We start from the raw sequence: 20,467 nt of genomic DNA, 5'->3' as shown, positions 1-20,467 counted from the left end.
GTTTTTTGGTGATCTGGACAAGACGGCAACAAGTTGAAAATCAATCTGCAGTCTTTTTAAACTGGATTGTTTGTTATTCTGCTAGTGATATTAAAAAACGTAACGAATGAAATGACTGACCTAACGTTTCTTATCAGTGGTTAGAGTACTAAAAACGTTCGAGACTGAAACAAACGACACTACAAAAAAGAGCACTGCCCTCTGGTGGTCTGAAATGTAAGTAAACAGAATACACCGCTGGTTTTAGAAACTCATATTTGTTTATGTCTCAAAACAGGCACAAAACAGCAGATTACATTTATTATTCTTGTGTGACTTGTACAGCATTCATCCACCAATGCTTCATTTGTCCAAACAAATGGGTTGTCTTCTTGCCTGTCAGAAATCTTCAGAACAGATGTCTCCAGGTTGGGTACGGGAAGTCTTTTATTTGCATTGTCCACATCTGTAGAGTCTAAAGAGCGGCATAGTTCAGCGGGGAGGTCAGTCGCCGCTGCTCCCTGCTCTCCTCTTCTTGGCCACCTCGTCTATCTGCCTCATCCTCCTCTCCATGACCTCCAACCTTTTGGCCTCGTTGCGTTCTCGCTCCTGTGCCCGGAGCTCCTCCACGTCCTCAAAGAACCTGTGTCTGCATGATGATGGAGGAGGAGGAGGAGGAGGAGGAGGCAGTATGTTGTTGAGTGATGATGGATTTCGCCATTTAACACCATTTATAATGAATGACACGTATTCCATTAACACTAATAGAAACCCTGTTTTCTGTTTGTTTCGCTGAGTTTTATGAATTTACAGTTAATGTGGTGTGGTTAACATTCCATAAATACAAACAAATCCACACAACAGTAATGTCGCATGCTTTTTAGATCATTGAGTCAAATACGTATTTACATTAATGCACCATAATGTGTATTTGCTGATAAATGATGCTGTATTTTTGCCTACGGGAAAAACTGCATTTACCAGAAACACTGCAGGTTTACAGTGCATGATTACACCCCCCCTTTAATATAATACACGTGTCCCCGTGCCAGTGAAAGCGACCGAAAACACACAACTTGCACCAACTCCCGACTTGCCTGTTGAAGAACGCGGTGGCTAATCCAACAATCAGCGTCCCAAATAAAATGGGTTTGGTTCGTCGCTTCGCGGCTGACAGCTGGTGTTGCTTCATTACGGCCGAATGACAGACGAGCAGCTGAGGGCCAAACTAGCGGGGAAATAAACCTACATGTGTTCTTAGCTGACCTCTGCAGCGACCATCAGCTAGCTGCTAGTTTCCTTCTTATCGCCGGGTTGGTCACGTAACACCACTTCCGTTTGCCACTTTTTATGAAACCTCTCCCAGAGAAAAGTGAAATACACGTTCAACTGCCGACACTAAAATCCACGATGACTAATATATATACAGTGGGTTTGGTGTCTATAATGTATTAATTATTATTATTAAAAACGACCACGGTTTCAGTCGGTAGGAACATATAAAACAGTGGAGCCAAGTTGCCGTACGGACTCATTTAACAAATGGATCAAAACAGGAAACGGCGGTAAACAGTTGAGTTGTGATTGTTGTTCATTCGTTTCATCGTCTGTTTGAGTGAACAGTGGCTGCTGCTGTAGCTTGTTTAATGTGTGAATGGTAGTTTCACACTGGAGCTGATGCTAAGCTAATTTAATTAAAGATGTCGAGGCGAAGCTCATCTGATCCCTCGGACCGGTTTGAATATCTTCAGACTCTGGTCACCGAGTTTCAGGACACAGACAGTGACGGTGGGTAAACCTTCTTAAATATTGTGATTGAATAAAGGGGTCACTGTTGGGATCAAATGAGATCCAATAGAACTCATCTTCTGAACTTCTCTGTGGTTTGTTGACGGCTGCTGTTGGCTGTGAATTTAGATTTATTTTTGTTCCATCTTTCCTTTATTTGACCTTGTCCCATAACTTGTTTCACATCATCAGAGGCGAAGGAGCAGGTGTTGGCCAACCTGGCCAACTTTGCGTACGACCCGAGTAACATGGAGCATCTGAGGGAGCTGCAAGTGGCCGACCTTTTCCTGGACGTGCTCACCGAGGAGAACGACAACTTTGTGGAGTTTGGGATGGGTGAGAACAGTTGTCACCTCTCCCATTGATTAACCATCTCCCAACCTTTAAAAAAATAAAAATAAATCCTCCGTGTGTGTGTGTGTGTGTGTGTGTGTGTGTGTGTGTGTGTGTGTGTGTGTGTGTGTGTGTGTGTGTGTGTGTGTGTGTGTGTGTGTGTGTGTGTGTGTGTGTGTGTGTTTTCAGGGGGACTGTGTAACCTGAGCATGGATCCAGAGTCCCGACGAGTCATCCTGGAGAGCGGAGGGATCAACTTGGTCACAAACTGTCTGTCGAGCCGGCGCGAGGAGACCGTCCTGTCGGCCATCACCACACTCATGAACCTTGTGACGCCGTCGTCCCGCTCGGAGATCACCGATCCAGCCATCCTGCAGTGCATGCTGCGCTTCTCCCTCTCGCAGAGCCCTCGCCTGCGCGGCCTGGCCGCTGTGTTTCTGCAGGACTGCTGCACCGAGGAACAGGTGGCCCGAGCGCAGCGGCAAATGCAGGGAGGGCAGACCGCGCTCGGGATCCCACTGCCTGAGAACTGAGTTGGGACGGATGAAGTAGGATAGTGTCCCGAAAATACGCATGCAGCCAAACGTCGCACGCTGGTTTCAGTCTGTGCTGGATATGTTGGAACCTTCTGCAGGGATTAGTTCCCATTCAGACACAACTGCATCGTGGAGGTCTGGTTCATCCTGAAGAAGTTGAGGAGCAGAACAGTCAAGTTCTTATAATATTCAAATATTTGGATATGTACACCGCTCAATTATTTATATACTGGCTAGTTGTTTGATGTGAAGGACCATTCTGCTGATTTGAGAATAGATTTTAAAAGCACAATTTGATTTATTTCTTTTTTAACTGTCTGAAGGTGCACAAAGAACTGACTAAATCTGACATGTAAAGTCAGGCTCACATACTTTCTATTACCCCACAACATGTACATTCCTTTGGCACTGAAGTTATTTCCTTACACCAGAATCTTTGTAAATCGGATGCCGGAGAACCTTCAAAACAACTGAATGATTCTTTGCACTTTCTGGGGGTGCCATGAATCCAGCCCCAAAAATATGTAAGGAAAAAAAATCCAAATGAACCTTGAGGTTCCCTCTTAAGAGCCAAGAGCCCCATTTGTTTTCTTCAGCGCTATTTCTGGGCCGAGTCCTTCAGGTCTAGACAGAAGACATCCGATCCCGCGGCCCGGTGTTGTTTGGACCGCACATGTGGACCCGTCTAACTCCAGAGGTAACTCCTTACTGCTGTTAAGAGCCTGTGTGTCTGCGTTACTACTTCCTTTTTTCAATAGGTGTGCGTGTTTCTCAATGGCATTCCAAGGCCCTGAGAGGTGGAAACCTGCCACAAGATCAATAAAAAAAAATATCCTCATTCTTCCTGGAAAAAGAGAAACGCCCACATCTGGTTCTAATATTGTGGTAGTGTTTATTTTATTAAGGTTTATTTCCCCTAAAATCTTTCTGTGTTATGTATATTTATTCAATGATCGTTTGACTTTCATGAATGCTTTTTATTTTCTCAACCATTTGATACCACCTTCTTGACTTTTTAACCACCTTTTCTGACATTGCAGTGCTTTTGTTTTGCAACTTTCTTTCTGCTTTTCATGACATACTGTTGGTAAGGTTTTTAGTAAGATCATTGCAGTTAAAAACCTTATGGCTTTTCACAGGATAAAGTCCTGCAATGCTCTTGTTTGTTCAGTTATGCATGGAACGTATAGTACATGTTTATGTTCATTATTTACACATCTACTGGGAGAGGAACCCCGAACCCCACGTTCCCAAATATCTCCTTTTGTCCTCCCTGTTGACGTTTTTCTGAGGATGTCGCATGTGTACAGATTTTCATTTGTTTGACAATCCTCACCAAATGGATTAATACATTGCACTTTTTCCTCTTACAAACATTACTCAAACAGGAATCATTCATGCAGCGGAGTCACATTAAAGAGCGTGCTTATTGTAATGGAGAACACACACACACACACTACTCCTTACTGAGACATATTGTTTTTGATCACTGTTGTAAATGCTTCACATCAGTGGGTTACAGGAAGCGGCTTCATTGTCGGCCTTGTTTCTCCAGCATGTTGAGATCCCTGTTACACAGTATTTGAATTTTCCTCATTTATCATTCTTGAGTCCGAGCTGCTGCTCAGCTTCCTCGCGTAGTTTGTCTTTCTGGATCTGCGAGGCGAGAAGGAAAACAGGGTTGTGAGTTCAGCTCTGAAAGACTGACGGTACACAACTATTTAAATGTTATCAATTAATCCGGCAATCATGGAGGAAGATGAACTTTGGTATTTTTACTCAAGGGCATCACAATATACTTTAGGAACCAGAAGTGATGGTACTATTATTTGGTTGATGTTTTCAATGAATATTGGAGTCAAACTCATTTCAAAGCTGTTTACTTCATCCATGAAGCAGCTCTACACACGGATAAGGCCAATTGCGGATGAAAGAAAATGATATTGTAGGTCACAAAAATGTTACAATAGTATATTGAAAAAGGTAAAAAAAAATAGTATGTCTAAGAAAGTTATTGTAGGTTGAAAAGGCCCCTCCAAATTAATCTTGTATAAAACATGCTTTAAAAGGCAGAAAAAGGTTACTTTATTATATTGGAAAACAATATAGACAACGATAAAAACAATATAGACAACGTCCACACAGCGACATGTCTAAACTAAATAATTGTATCTAACAGCCTCCTACGAGGGGAGGAGGCGTTAGGGCTGATCATCGGAGTTTCCCATGATGCAATGCTACCTAAACAAACCCTCCATACCTTTCATATGAGCATATTGACACGGGCTCTTACCTTGGCGGTGGCGGTGAGCGGGTAGCTGGTCACAAACAGGACGTAGCGGGGGATCTTGAAGTGAGAGATCTGAGGGGAGAGGAGGTTGTTTTTATTTGTTGTTGGTCAGGGAGATAAAGTCGGAGTGTTAAAAAGAGCGACTGTGGCCTCACGTGTTCTTTGCAGTAAGCTTTGATCTCCTCTGCAGTGCACTCCTCTCCGTCCGATAGTCTGATGCAGGCGCAGATCTCCTCCCCCATGCGGGCGTCCTGCACTCCGACCACCTAACAATAATAAATAAAAGAACATCATGCACAAATCTCACACAGAAACTGAACTCCGATTCAATACGAGAAACTAATAAAATATTGGTTATTATGTGTTTAGAAAAATGTTTTCTGGATATTTGCATATCAATCTCAATAAAAAGCATAAAAAATGACAAAAAATAGTATGTGGGTCAAGAACAGCAACAGTGTTTATTATATTTTTGCATTACCTCATCAGAACACAAACGGCGGTATTTAAAGCGCTATATTCACCTGTGCCTCTTTGACTTTGGGGTGCGTGTGCAGGAACTGTTCGATCTCCGCCGGGTAGATGTTCTCTCCTCCTCGGATGATCATGTCTTTTATTCGGCCCTCGATCCGGCAGTAGCTGTACGCGTCCATCGTGGCCAGGTCTCTGCAGCCACAGAATATCCTCTTTACTCTTTGGTTTAAGACCCTTTCACAAACAATATTTACACATTGTCTCGGTAGTTCGAATAAAACCCAATAAAACCATTTCCTACCCGGTTTTGTACCATCCGCTCCGGGTGATGCTCTCTCGTGTTTTGGCTTCGTCGTCCCAGTAACCCAACATCACGCAGTAGCCTCTGGTCATGAGCTCCCCCGTCGCCCCCAGAGGGACCACCTGGCCCGATGCGGGGTCCACAATTTTAGCCTGCGCAGCGGACAATGATACTATTAGTTTCTTATTTATTTATTACACAAAGATCTTTTTACAAGATTACACATCTTCTTAAAAGGCTTGAAGAACAATTCAACTGAATGTAAATCAATATTTCTTATTATTTAATGTGTTGAATGTTTATCTTTACACAAATAAACAGGTTAATTCTGTTGCATTTCACACTGGTTTTATTTACACTCCACTTCATCAGATTCTTTTCAGACACCTTTCTAACATCCCAACTTATCTTTGTCATGGATTGAACTACGTTCAAGGGTTTTTCATTCTTAAAGTTCATTGACTAGTTAATGTAAAAATATTTGTTCCTCGTAGTGACGTAGCCAACAGGGTGGAGTACCTCCACGTGGTCCATGATGTAGCCCACGGTCTCTGACTTCCTCTCCACGCTGTCCTTGGGCGACGGGCAGAAGGTCACCGGGCTGTTCTCCGTGGTTCCGTATGCAACCTGCCGATCACACGGAGGACGTGGGGAGCAGTAAATATTAGACACATCATGAGTAATAGAAGGAAGTTAATGAGCTCATACATGAACAGTTCACTTGTTTTCACTCGAAAAGATTTTTCCATTAATATTTTTTTCTACAAAATGTCAAACCTGAAGTTTGATTCGTCAACCAGTCAAGTTGCAGTTTACATCCATGTAGTTTGTGTGAAATTGTCATACGTATTGCGAGAGTTGCGAGACTTCGGACCACCAATTTATAATCAGCGGACATTTGTACCAAATTTTAGGTGTCATGTTTTTTATTACTCATATCCCAGAACCCAAATGTCATTTTAAAAATACAGAAAAGCCTCATATTAGCGAACTTCAAACGACCACATATTTGCCATTGCAGCAAATTCAACTTGTGGTTTCAGCTCTAAACTGAGTATTTTTTAACTATTAGTTACTAAACTATTGTACTAAAATATTTGTTTTGGTACATTTTCTTTCGTCCTCCATTTCAGAAGGAAATACAGCACTTCTCCTGATTGAACCCGTCCCTGGGTGGTTGAATAAATCATAGAAGCAGATTAAATCAAAGACAAACGGGGCTTTTTAGAGGAGAGAACTCTACATGGGAAGTCAGGGAGGGAAACGACATTCCAGATAAAACGTTCCATCAACTGCAGCTGAAACCCAAGATCCACAAAAAGGCCCATTACAGAATACCGCACTTAATTCCAAAAGAAAGAATGTACGCAGGAATGCAAAGCGCCTCCTGAAACTTTCCTCTCTAGGTGTCTTTTTGCAATGGTTATGATCTCAGGTCTCTCGTGGCCATCTGGAGACCATTAGAGGTCATTAAACGGCAGCTTTTCAAAGATGATCGAGACGTCTGCGAGCGTGCAGACGTCTCGATCATTCTTTCAAACAATTAGCTGCTATCTAAAACTGGCGTGCATCTGTTCCGTTAGGATTTGTCTGCACATCCAGCTGCGTGTCATCTTCCTGCTCATTCAGGGTTAAATTCTCACAGACACTTGACTTCCTGTCGCAAACCTCTCACCTCGACGAGCCCTCCTCGCTTGCTTTTTTTTTTCTTTTTTCCCTCCAGTGAATGTTATAAATAGCGCTGTGTGTTTTGCCGAGCGGCCGTCCTCCTCTCGAAGCGCGTCGCCCACCTTTCGCTCAGTCGCATCACCTTCTTCTCCTCCCGTTTTTCCAAGAGCAAACACCTCACACCTCACACAGCTCACACCTTTTGACAGGATCTTTCCGCTTCTTATCCTGAGAGTAAAACATCCTGGACGACTGTCCGAGGTGAGCGCAGCCCGTCAGCATGCGTCGTGCGAGCTGGTTGCTGCTGGGGACCTTCCTCCTGGCCCTGGGTCCTGCTGTGCACGGCGCTCCGGCGCAGTGCCCCGACATGTGCCACTGCCACGGCGACCTTCAGCACGTCATCTGCGACGGCGTCGGGCTGAAGAGCATCCCGCGGGTGTCAGAGGTCACGCGCCTGCTGAACCTGCAGAGGAACAACTTGGGCGCCATTCCCACAGGGGCCTTTGGCGAAAGCAAGGGCCTCGTCTCTCTGCACATGCAGCACTGTCAGCTGCGGGAGATCGGATCTCAAGCCTTCAAGGGGCTGAAGAAGCTCGTCTACCTCTACCTGTCCAACAACAAGATCAGCAGCATCAGGCCCGGGGCCTTCGAGGACCTGACGGAGCTCACTTATCTCCACCTGGACGGGAACCAGATCGGCGAGCTGGCCAGCGGCCTCTTCTCCCCCATGATCAACCTCTTCATCCTGCAGCTAAACGACAACAGGCTCAGGGAGCTGCGGCCGGCGACGTTCGCCGGCGCCAAGGACCTGCGCTGGCTGCACATGAGCGGGAACGAGCTGACCACCCTGCAGCCGGGCTCCCTGGACGACGTGGAGAACCTGGCCATACTCCACATGGACGGGAACCGGCTGTCCAGCTACCCGCTCGCGGCCATGAGCAAGCTGCGGGTGGTGGAGGAGCTCACGCTGGGGAAGAACCCCATGAGGACCATCCCTGACATCGCCTTCCAGAGCTTTGGCCGCTACATGGAGAAACTACAGCTGGACAACATGGGCCTGGAGAAGGTACATCTATGCTTTTACTAGACGGGGGTTGCAGGATTTTAACTTGCAAAACATGTTGACTTTCAAAGCATAAAAAGAAAGAAAGAGATTTATTAAGTAAGTGTAATGTCCAACAGATCGAGTGCTCCTCATCACGTCTCAAAATATTCACCTATTCAATCACTTTATCCAGAGAAGGACATTTACTGAATTAGTGTAAATGACGTTTATAATTACGCGTTCATCCAAAACTAGTCTCTGTGTGTGTCTCAATAGTCTTGAGATTGAGTTTATTTATACGTCGCAACAAGATGAGGTTTTGATTTTCTTTTGGTTAAACCTCAGACTCTCAGACCATTTTAAACCTAAATCTATACAATATAAGCTCCAGGTTACGGTACACACTATTTCTTATGACATTCTCAAGTGCACATTTGCTTCATATCTGAGGTTAATCCAATGTTTGAGTGTACCGGTGCCACAGCGTGGCCTGGTCCCAAGTGGGAGGGTGACGGGACTGTAAAATAACAACCTTCTCACGCTGGGACTGTGTGAATGAGTACGGGGAGATTAGACCCTTTTCCAGCCAAACGCAGGTATTTATAGGAGTGTTTTTGTTTGCTGGGCTGCGGCCCAGAGTCTAATTATTACATAACGGATATTTTCGGCAAGGTGCGTTTTCTACTTAAGGGTCTGGTAAACAGGTCAGGAGGGGTGAGGAGACAGGTAAATAGAGGCCGGGTGTTCCACCGGTACTTGAAGAGGAGTATTTTTAGCTTGCCATTGCCCGCCTCCCCCCCACCCGGGTTAGATGGACAATTGGGCCCTTTGCGAGCCTTCCTGGCAAAGAGAGGACAGGGAGAGAAAAACACCTCGGCCATGCTGGAAGTCATCCATCTTTTCCACTGCGTTAAAATACCAGAACCCTTTGGCTACTTGTCGCTCTACGGTGGAAATTTCCAAACAGCTTCGTCTCCTCCAGACTTTCATGAAAACAACCCTTCAAAGACCAGAGCTCCTCTCTCTCTCGACCTGCTGCAGGAGACCGGTCCACCTCGCACCTCTCTGAAGCTTTTAGCACCCTCAGATCCACATGAGGTTAAAGCGGCAAGAAGAAGGAAGGCAGTGACAGTCGGTGTTTACATAACTGCTGGTGCAGGAAGAAGGATGAGGGGAGGCTTTCATGCCAGAGACACGCTGGCGAGATTCCCACGTTCTGCATCCATCAGAAGGTCTGTTGGTCGGCGGGTCAGCGTGTGAGCAAAGTTTATATGCAAACCATGAATAGTCTGTGGAAGATGTCCATCGATCGAGCTCCAAAACCAATTCCTTAGGGTGTTGGTGCTCGGTATTAAAGTATCTAACCACCGGTGCTGCGCTGTGTGAGAAATAAAATGGAACAGCCGGACTGGGGAGCGTGCATTAAAGGCGCCGTAGGGAAGCTGCTGTGAGGGACCGGTCACATGACCGTGATGAAAGCAACATGTGCACGTCTGACGATTTCTCAAAGATGGACAATTTGTTTTTTGAATCCATAAGATTCTTCCTTTACAGAGCGTGTACGAAGACAACAAAGTAGGCCATGAATATGAGATTTGACTTCACAGAGAATTACAGTCCTAATGGTGGAGGGTCATGCATTCATGGAAGAATGCATGACCTTCCTGGCGGAGACAACAGCAGTTCAGGTGCGGCACCTCTGTCTCCCTCTCCAGTTCTCCGATGGTGCGTTCACAGGCGTGACGGCCATCAAGTCCCTGAACTTGGAAAACAACAAGCTGAAGTCGCTCCCCAAAAGCCTCGACTTTGGCACCGTCACCAACCTCAAGATCTCCAACAACCCGTGGAGCTGCACGTGCCAGCTGGCTCCGCTGCGCAGGTAAGGGAACTCACCTGTAAACGAGCCCTCTTACAGCCAGGCCTGCAAACCACTCCCACTCCTCATCTCCCACTTATTGTTGTTGCTGTTGACCTGCAGGTGGATGGACTCTAGTCGCAACCGTACGGATGCGGCGTGCGCATCTCCGCCTCAGCAGAAAGGAAAGCAAGTGAGAGACAGCGCCGTCTTCGCTGGCTGCAGAGTCAAGCCGAAGAAGAAAAAGGGCGCGCGTCACTGAACACGCACCTGTGCAGGTGACTGCCGTCACGAACACGCGAATGGGCGCGAACACGGCGATGAAGTGCGGGTTATTCCTTGAACACGAGTGGCGACTTACTAGAGTCATGTGTTCATTTTCAAGCTTTAAAAGTGTTCTGTAGATTTTCTTCCACTTCAGACCTAGCCATGCTAGCGGTTTCTACCGGTTTCTATGTATTATGCTAAGCTAAGCTAACTTGCTGGCTCCTGCTGAGCTGGTTCGGTGGGCTGGTATTTGAAATTGGACTCATTTGCCACCACACAGGGTCCAAGTTGATTTTGGACCAACCACAGTTTGCATTTAATGATTAATTCCCCACCCTCTCTCTCTCTCTCTCTCTCTCTCTCTCTCCCTCCCTCCCTCTCCTCTCTCTCTCCAGACTACAGGAACTTTTGTCCCCTAAACTTTTTCCACGTTGGCCCTCGGGTCCAGTACACAGAGTCCGGGTCCCGGTAGTCTCTGGGTAGGACTGTTTAATTTGGCTGCTCATTTTGTGTCTTTCCCCCACAGGCCGACGGAGGAGCCCGTCCAGGGGACACGCAACACAGGAAAAGCAACGCTAGCTCACTCTACTTCAAGACTGTCTATTTATTCATCTGCCAAATAATGACACAAGTTCACATACACATTCATATATGCACACGCACACACAAAACTTTATGGACCTCATCCATTGACAAAGACATTCAGGTAACCACCAGAACACAGCATGCGTAAAAGTAAATGAAGGGACACGTTGTGTTTTTATGGTGCGTTCAGGATAAACTGAATAAGAAACGGTCTGAATGTTATGAGGATGATGTTCAATGAAGTCTCAGATGTTTTGATTAGCGTGAAGGTATCTAAACTTAGCGTGAAGGTAATCTAAACTAAAGACCAAACATCTTGGGAAAAATTCTTATTTGCTCAGATGATGAGATCGATAGCAGTCTAATGTTTTGAAGCTACAGCAATCAGCAGGTTAGCTTAGCATAATGATTGGAAATACATAATACTCCTGTCAGCACCCGCATAGATGTGGGAAAGCTTATTAGGTGAGTCGATGTCACCAATCTACCTTCTTTTAGTGACATTTTCTCGGCGCGAAGGAATTTTTATCATCAAAAAAAATGGATTTTTTTTAGAAGAAGAAGTTGATCTAGAATAATATACATTGTGCTATTCTGTCTTGAGCTATAAAACCTTTGTGACAGACTTGAAACATTTTTTCAAACCCTTCACTAATTTAACATGCAAAGAAAAAAATACAGTATTTCTTACACTATCTGAGAGGGTTACTGCCTGTTATGCAGATATAAAGATATTGAATATATAGTGGCAGGTGGCAGGTGTTTACATCCAATAAACCTTTTACAAGATCAAACCTCCTTTCTATCTTACACATATCATTATTTTACTTTACTGACAAGTGTTTTTCTCCCCCTAATGTTTGGAAGCAGAACTGCACCTCTATTTAAAAGAGTTATTTATGGATCCGAGCTGTTTGGCGTTCTTCAACAATCTAGAATGTGACTTACTATCAGTCTCTTGATGCCCATCACAGAAATGACCTTCTTCACGAGCTCTGGAGGAGCCGGGGAGCCTCCCATGATGCCTACAGTCACACAAACAAACAAACGTGCAACCTGAGAAAGTTCATGGAAATATTCTCAGACTAGAACTCACTATAGACTGGAGAGAAAAGGCCTTTCATCATTGTAAGAATGCCCTTTTTTGTTGCACCTATAAAAGCAGAATATACATTTTTTACTCACCTCCATGGACCGACGACAAGTCGTATTTAGCCAAGTCCGGCTGGTTGACCATATCCACAAACATGGTGGGCGTGCCGTACAGGAAGGTGCACCTGTGAGCAACAACAGACAAAATGAAAATTCATAATGATCATTTGAAAGAACTTTTTTTATTAAGAACCCAAAAACCTTACTTAAACAGAAAAATGACGCCTGCTACGGACGCCGTATACATGTCATGTGCCTGAATGCTTCAATTGATTTCTTTCTAATTCATTTGCATTTGCTGATAACATATATGCAAGTAATAATTCAAAAAATATATATTTTGAAAGAAAAAATGCTCATAAGTGAAGGAAAGCTCTTTTTTCTTTGGCACTGTTTGATTTAGGTCAAAGGTGAAATCAATATTCCACATGACGTTGCAGCTAGTTAGCTTAGCACAAACAGCTACAATAACACAGTGAGGGGGGGCAGTGGGCTTTCCTAGATTTCCTAGCTTTTTCTTTTTTCTACTATAATCTGGCTCAAGCTAAATTATAAAAAAGTTTAAACATTAGAGGTCAAATACATTTAGTGATATCTTTTTATATGAGGGATTTACATGGAATGATATCATATGACATGATGTCATGTGACATAATGATATCGGACCTCCGACACTGGCATTGTCATTTTTTGAGTGGTTCTTTAAACAATGAACAGAAACTGCCATTTGCCCATTTGCCCCAGTCTCAACTTTATCCATTTACATATTTAGTCAAAACAACATCATATTTTAAGTGTTTGATTGATTTAGATTGAGAGGGGAAGACACCAAAATGCATTTTCTACTACGAGGAAACACAGATTAACAACTGAAGTAGAAATGTTTAGTTTGAAAATTATTTTTCTACGACTAATTTGGTTTTCTGTTCCGGGAACACTGGTTTTATTTAACTATTAACTATTTGAAAGGTTCACGTTGACTTTTGTTTGGCTCAAGGGTAGGAATATGAACCTGAAATCTTTCTCTTTTTCACTGGCAAAACAACATGTGACAACAACAGAAGATGTTGCGTCAGTCCGCAGCGGCTACGAAGAAGCCTCTTAAATCCCTTCATGTGTTGTTACAGTGTCATGAAGACGACATAAAACAACCAGGTTCAAGTTTCACTTTATTAACAACATGAATGAGTTTACTCACATAATCTGCGTTTCTCGGTCATGATCGAACGACCGAACAATATGTCACTATTTAAATATTGCCGCCGCAAGGAATTGTGGGACTGAATTGTCTCCTGTCTTTTCGTAAAGGATGCTCCAGTGGTTCCTATGCTACAGGAGCTAAGTAAGGAAGTATTGAAGCTCCTTTCCTTAGCATCAGAGAATTCAAACAGCTCGAATCATGGAGGCCACTTACTGTACTGTCATTTCACTCAGTTAGGAACCTTCGTAAGCAAATGTGACCATTTGAATCCAGCCATACTGTATTGCCTTTTAGTGTGAAGGTCCACTGTGTTACCTTTCAAAATAAAATAAAAAAAAAAAATCATGAATGACAGTGCCATCTTTCCTCTGGTGTGGAGGTGACCAATGGAGAGCTGATCAAGTCAACTCGGTGATCTCCTTCAATCATGGACAGCAATGCTCTCTCTCTCTCTCCACAGACAAATAAATATAAATCAAAGCCAATGGAAGGATCCTTGGAGTAGCCTTGAATTGTGATTTGTATGTGTTTCAACTCAATAATTAAAAATTATAATTCAATAAATTGATTTCGCATATCATAAAATTCAGATTATAACATGAAACGTTCAAACCAAATCCCAAAGCTCTTATGCACATCCTTTTCTGTATTAAAAGTTCAAACAGCTTTCCGCTGCACCGCTTTCTAAACCAGACTAAACGTATGGACGTTTCTGATGTTACCTCTCGCTCTCCAGAGCCGCCAGGTTGGCCTTTCCGTTGTACCCGGCCGAGGGAAAGACGGCGGTCACGCCGTGCACGGCCATGCACATCCCGCCGCCCACGGAGCCGAAGCAGTGGTACAGAGGCACAGGAAGGCAGATACGGTTGAATGGCTGTGGGGGTAAAAAAAAACGGAGACAAAAATAGAAAGATCGTAAAACCGTAAATACAGCAATTTGTCAAGTCAAAACAAGTCAAGTGAGGCTCATTGATGTGTTTTAATGGAGCTCTGTTTCAGGAGGAAGAAGAGACATCATATAATCTTCATATAATCATGTAATCATGTTATATCATCATGTTTCATTATATATATATATATATATATATATTATATATATATATATATCATGTCTCATATATATATCATGTTTCATATATATATATATATATATATATATATATGAAACATGATGATATAACATGATTATATGCATTCACTGATGGTTTTTGGTCTTTTTTCTGATCTAATGTATTATTATTTCACCCTGAAACTCACAGCACAGCTAGTTGGCTCCTGAATCTGCTCCCTGGTCAGAGGAGGTGAATGAAAAGACTCACGTTCCAGCTGTATCCCACTCTCTTCCCCACAAAGTAGGCATTGTTGACGATGTTGTGATGAGACAAGGTGGCACCCTTTGGAGTCCCGGTGGTTCCCTGGTGACACAAATAAATCCCTTTAAAAGCCATGATAATGTATGGGTACTGTTTGTTAAGCTGGCTCTCTATTTTATAAGCACGCCATTTTATTAAATGAGATTATTCTACTACCGTTAATTGGTATAATTAACATAAGCATAATTGGTTTAACTGGACCTCGGTAACCCGATAAAAAAACCTGAAAACTATCCCCTAAATGTCAGCAGGAGTTAGCGGCAATCACCGAAGTAAACTGGATGTTTATGGGGTCGTCGGTGGAGATCTTCTTCTGCAGGTCCTGGAGTTGCTCCATGTGCTGGCTGCTGCCGGCCTGCATCACGTCCTCAAAGCACAACATTCCTGGTTGTCTGCGATCCAAAAGGATCACGCAACGGAGGTCTGGGAGTCTGAAAGCAAACAAAGAAATGTGGGTGTCATGTTGCTCTGACCCGCGTGTCACTGTACAATCCGTAGTTACTCATCGTCCTGTAAGTGCACAATCAGGACTTCAGCTAGAATGTTCAACACACTGAGGTCACCAGTTCAATCAACCCCAGCGTGACTTGATCTAAGGAATTAGTTGTGATGCAACACAAACTGTTGTTTCCCTCTCAGATGTTTTTCTTTGTGAATCTAAAGCCTCATTATTGACCTAAACTAATGAGCTCCCTCTTCAAAACACTTAAAAATAAACAGAAAGTCGGTTGCTCTGCAACGGGTGGCAGGCGAGCACCGAGCAGCCGTACCTGCCGCTCCTCACGTCCCCCGGGGCGGACGCCTCGATCCCCGGACACAGCTGCGTCAGCATGCCGCTGTAGTCCTGAGTGTTGAACTGCGACGGGCACACGACGGCTTTGCAGCCGGACTGTGAACAGAGGAGCACACGGGGACACCCCCACCCCAAACTCGGTGAGACGCCATGTCATCCTTGCGTCACAACGGGATGAAATACAAACAGGCGAGTGAACGTCGCCCACCTTTCGCAGAGCAAACTCCGCCTCCTGCACCTTGTAGGCTGGGTTCACAGACACCTGTTGACGGGTAGAACCGTTGAAACAACGAGTGGAAAAAACAGATATGCATGACTTCATCTCTGTTGATGGATGTTTGACCATGACAGACCTACTAATTCAGGTGCCTGGAAGCTTCATTGAAGTCCACATTATGTAGATAATTCATTGTAAGGAAGTACAAAGATGTTCGCAAAGAACTGTTCATCGTCTTTCAATTGCTTTCATTCTGTATTTTAAATCTTATTTTCATGCTGAATCACTTATTAATATTCACTAATGAGAAAATCTCATCTCAACACAAGACCCGAGTCTGTGGAAACTGTATGATTCTTGCAGATTGTCTATTAAATCAATTAATGGATCAAATCGTATGCGTGTTAGTTGACCCAGAATTATTTTTGGTTGAGGTCCGCCCTGCTATTTTAATGAAGTGTTACCAAAATTTAGTCCAATTGCCATCTTTTTATGACATTTTCTGAGGAAAACGTATCAAAGTGGCCAAAATAAGCATTAATCACTAATTATTCCTATACAACATCCATTTCCTCCTTATTAAACACATCAATTAATTCCTTGGACCTCAGTCAGAATACGTCTTCACTGTGTAACCAGTGACACTCTTAATACGTTGTTGTACGTTGTTCGGTGAGTGTAGTTCGTCTTGTTTGGGACTGAAGTGCCACACGGAGGCTCATCGATGGCTTTCTAACGGAGCTCTATGGCACGGAGGAGGAAGAAGACACACCGTCTTTCCGACATCTTTCCCTTGTGCTCTGATTACGTCGCTGCCTTCTTGTTGCCGTAGCTTTGACTCACCAGTATGATCCCAGCTCTGGCTGTGGCGAACTGGAACAGGATCCACTCATACGTGTTGGGTCCCCACATGCCAATACGGTCTCCTTTCTGCAGTCCCAGAGCCAGCAAACCAGCTGCAGCCTGATCCACCTACGGACACGTTCAGGACACAGGAACGGGTTTAACAGACGAAAAACATGACATAAATACATGTGTGTGAGATACACACACACACACATAGAAATATCTACTGAGTTATGTAATCTGGGCTTGTCATCATTTCACTTTGCCACCACAAGCTGTTCATTAAGAGTAAAGTCTAACCCTCCGCATACACTCATGTTTAGCGAGTATAGATAGAAACACCTTTTCACCAAATGTTTTTTCTTCTTCACAGTTGTGTCGATGTTGAATATTGCATGGCGTTCTTCTCAACACTTTGTTGAACTCTAATATGAGTAAGTAATGAGGGAACACTGTCGGCAGTTAGGAGCACAGATAATACGTCGTTTATCGGGTTTTATGTGCCAGCTGACATGTGAACGCTGTTTGCTGGACCTTTGGGTGCAGGTTAACGACACCAATCTGGGAAATGTTCACTGGGTGAAAGGCTACAAACTGAGCAGGACATGCCGGTCAATCTAAATCAACATACAGAAAGACCCGATATCCCTTTAATATTTAGCAGACGGATCAATATGGTAAGAAATAAAATACATTTAATACACTGGACCATACACACACACATGGTGTAAATGACAAAAAAAGGCTGGCAACATCCAGGCTTATCGATGGAGCTTAATGGGATCAGATTAAACAAATCCTTTAATTATATTCAATTTACATTATGACATTCCCCTAAAAGAATGACATAATTTCAATCAAAGGTTGTGATTAAATTAGTTTGTCAATAAATGTAATTTAGGATTTGGAAAACAAAGAGCTTTTTAAGCGTACTTAAAATAAGAAATGTGTAGTTTCCTTGTCAGAGATTGGACACTTATAGAACTGAGGGGAAAAAAATCTGTTTTTATTGATTTACGCAGGGACCACCTTGTTCCCACAGACAGAGGTGAACAGGGTGGTTAAAATGTGGTTTATGTTGGGGGAGAATTGTTGAGCCCCACAGTTTACAGCTAAATCATATCATTAACATTTAAAACAATATAAAGTTAAATTGTTTTAAAGTTTTGTTTCATTATACAGATGCAAGTAGAGAAGGTGAAGCTGGGAGGAAGTGCATAACTTTCCCCTGCTTTATGTAAGGCTGTACGGTAACATGGGGGTCAGCAAAAATAGCTAATCCAGGTCACTGCGTCAGAAGTCAGAAGATACCGAATAAGAGTAATACATGTAATGATTGCTCCTCCTAGGACTTACGTGTTTAACTTCAAGAGCCAACGTTTTGGACCCTTTGTAAAAATGCAAACATGGCTGAAATGTATTGTTGTGCCTGAAGGTTTTCCAACCTCAACCAATCTGAAAATTGTTGGATTGACGGTCATCAGTTGGCGCTGGAGGGACACACACACTGACTGGACAGATGCAACACGCTTCAAGGAAACAACTCACATCCTGCTGAAGCTGTGCGAAGGTCTTGCGGACTCGGTCTTTCACAAAAATCACGGCCTCTCGGTCAGGCCACCGCTCCACGGTCCGCAGCAGGGACTCTCCGACTGTGGCGTTTAGCAGAGATGAGGAGGACGTGCCGTGGGCGTAGCTGGTAGTGAGCGTTGAGGTGATGGGGGAAGAGTCCACGTGAATGCCGCTGCAGGAGAAGAGAAGTTAGAGGTTTTTCCAACATGGCGGCCCATCAGTTGGTTCTGGATATGAGTGGAGTACCTCATGCCTGCATCCTGGGCCCCCTTTAGGTTTCTATCTGTGCTACTTGGTCAAATTGTACCCAATCATGACATTTCTTTACAACAAAATGCCAATGAGTCTACACTCAGTGCTCGAAGTGGGCCGGTACTCACCGGTGTGTGTGTGTGTGTGTGTGTGTGTGTGCGTGTGCGTGTGTGTGAGACCAGACGCCCGTATCGTTGTTTTTTTTTCCCACTTCAAGCAATGTCTACTCTTTTTGGGTAAATGTACTTTCCACCAGCCGGCAGTCACCTGACTGCTGGCTACCAATCGTGGAGGAAGTGCGAATATTTGACTAATACAACACTGTAAAATAAAAACATTGCACTACAAATTGAAAGACCTACACTTAAAATTGTATTTGATTATACAGGTATAATCCAGAGGTTTGTAGAAAGATTACGAGCTTGCACGGCGGTAAAATCAGTACAACATAGATTCTTAAACTGTTTATATTAATAGAAGTAAAAAAGAGTGAACTAATCGGATTTGGGAAGCTGAAATAAATTACCATTAGACCTCATTACACAACAGAAAGGTTATCAAAAATATGTTGACAATAAAATAAATTCCGCTAAATTGTCATCACTCATTAACTCGTCAATCATCACATTTTATAAAATTCGTAACAACAACTTTAGTGTAGATTTCAGATAAATGTACAAATGACAAAATACTCAAATGCGGAACCTCGCATTTCTACATAAAAGTACAGGGTTAATTTGGAGAACGAAGGGGTGGAGACATCAATGACTCCCATGAGACATTCCTTTCGACTCTCTAAGAATCTTTTCAACGCAGAATTTGACATTTACATTATCTAAAAACAGTTGAACACGTGCAATACTGAACTGAAACGGGATAGTTTTGTGGGAAAATAAGTACTTAAACAATCGCGCGGTTTTTTTTCAGTAAACGCTGTTACCGAACAAGCACGAGACACCTTTAAGGAAACATTACAAACGGGGTGTCCAGTGGATGAGTGATCTCCATCTCTTAAATGCGTTTGCGTGACTCACCGGCTCGCTGCAGACCCTCCTGGCTGATGTGTCCGTAGTCTCTGCAGAACCGTCAGAGATTTGGAGAGGACAGATCGGGAGTTGAGGATCTTCTGGACCATCTTGTAGCTCACCGGATACCCTGCGCAGCGAAAGCTTCAGGAGAACTACTGAACTGTTCCGGAGAAACTGTTTAAGAAATTAACTACTGAGATTGTACTTTGTATGGCAGCGCCCTTAATTGCTTGGAACCCGGGTCCGCCTCCTCCAGCGGGGAGGAAGTTTTTCTGCGCCTCCAGCGCTCCTCCGCGCCCCGTGTGGTCGGGATGCGTGTTTACACCAAGCGTTAGGGTAACAATATAGACTATATAATATTATATAACAGATACTTAATACCTTGATAGGTTTTACATATTACTTATGGCTCCTTCAAAAGGGAGGGGGCACACGAATATAGTGTGTTGTAATTGCTACGTTTGCCTGATTTTACATTACATTACAGGTCATTTAGCTAACCCTTTTATCCAAAGCGACCTACATTGTATTTTGGCTTTTTACATTTTTTCCCGGGGAGCAATTAGGGGTTAGGTGTCTTGCTCAGGGACACGGGGCAGCCGGGACTCAAACCACCAACCTTGCGGTTCCAAGCACACCCTCTCTACCCCTGCGCCACGTCAACCCCATTTAGATGTAAATACCCTGAAATTGAAGCCGAAATTCTGACCCAACCATGTGAATGGTAGAGTCCAGCGGGTGTCCAGCGGGTGTTACCGGTGGACACCCGGTGTGGTCTTCTGCCGCTGTAGCCCGTCCTCTTCAAAGTCGTGTTGTGCGTTCAGAGATGGTATGCCACCCCATATGAAGGATAAGCGTCTTCGAAGACTCAACACACACGCGACACACACACACACACACACACTACCAGTA

General features: G+C 43.8%; 3 protein-coding genes and 1 long non-coding RNA gene across 4 annotated transcripts; 2 read left to right on the top strand and 2 right to left on the bottom strand.

Moving 5' to 3' along the window:
- Positions 1-241: 241 nt before the first annotated feature.
- LOC144407961 (uncharacterized) lies at positions 242-1,312 on the bottom strand. Its single transcript, XR_013467694.1, has 2 exons — positions 1,077-1,312; positions 242-628 (listed from the first exon to the last, which is right to left on the bottom strand). It is a non-coding gene; the product is annotated as an uncharacterized LOC144407961 (long non-coding RNA).
- On the top strand, positions 1,198-4,019 carry armc7 (armadillo repeat containing 7). Its single transcript, XM_040177171.2, has 4 exons — positions 1,198-1,551; positions 1,680-1,767; positions 1,960-2,103; positions 2,290-4,019. Exons 2-4 carry the CDS (start codon positions 1,680-1,682, stop codon positions 2,631-2,633), a joined length of 576 nt encoding a protein of 191 aa, XP_040033105.1. The 5' UTR covers positions 1,198-1,551; the 3' UTR covers positions 2,634-4,019.
- Positions 3,509-20,467, bottom strand: acsf2 (acyl-CoA synthetase family member 2). Its single transcript, XM_040177140.2, has 16 exons — positions 19,562-20,467; positions 18,252-18,447; positions 16,701-16,829; positions 15,849-15,902; positions 15,618-15,736; positions 15,116-15,278; positions 14,794-14,889; positions 14,197-14,348; positions 12,307-12,398; positions 12,070-12,146; positions 6,221-6,328; positions 5,702-5,853; positions 5,451-5,592; positions 5,082-5,192; positions 4,930-4,998; positions 3,509-4,292 (listed from the first exon to the last, which is right to left on the bottom strand). The coding sequence occupies exons 1-16, from the start codon at positions 19,660-19,662 to the stop codon at positions 4,230-4,232; spliced, it is 1,824 nt and encodes a 607-aa protein (XP_040033074.2). The 5' UTR covers positions 19,663-20,467; the 3' UTR covers positions 3,509-4,229.
- Positions 7,363-11,919, top strand: chad (chondroadherin). Its single transcript, XM_040177164.2, has 4 exons — positions 7,363-8,435; positions 10,130-10,293; positions 10,393-10,547; positions 11,063-11,919. Exons 1-3 carry the CDS (start codon positions 7,650-7,652, stop codon positions 10,529-10,531), a joined length of 1,089 nt encoding a protein of 362 aa, XP_040033098.1. The 5' UTR covers positions 7,363-7,649; the 3' UTR covers positions 10,532-10,547; positions 11,063-11,919.

This window comes from Gasterosteus aculeatus, chromosome 5 (genome assembly GCF_964276395.1).
Source record: "Gasterosteus aculeatus chromosome 5, fGasAcu3.hap1.1, whole genome shotgun sequence".
Taxonomy (NCBI): Eukaryota; Metazoa; Chordata; class Actinopteri; order Perciformes; family Gasterosteidae; genus Gasterosteus; species Gasterosteus aculeatus.
The sequence above is the reverse complement of the archived record's forward strand: the minus strand, read 5'-3'. Positions and strand labels throughout refer to the sequence as shown.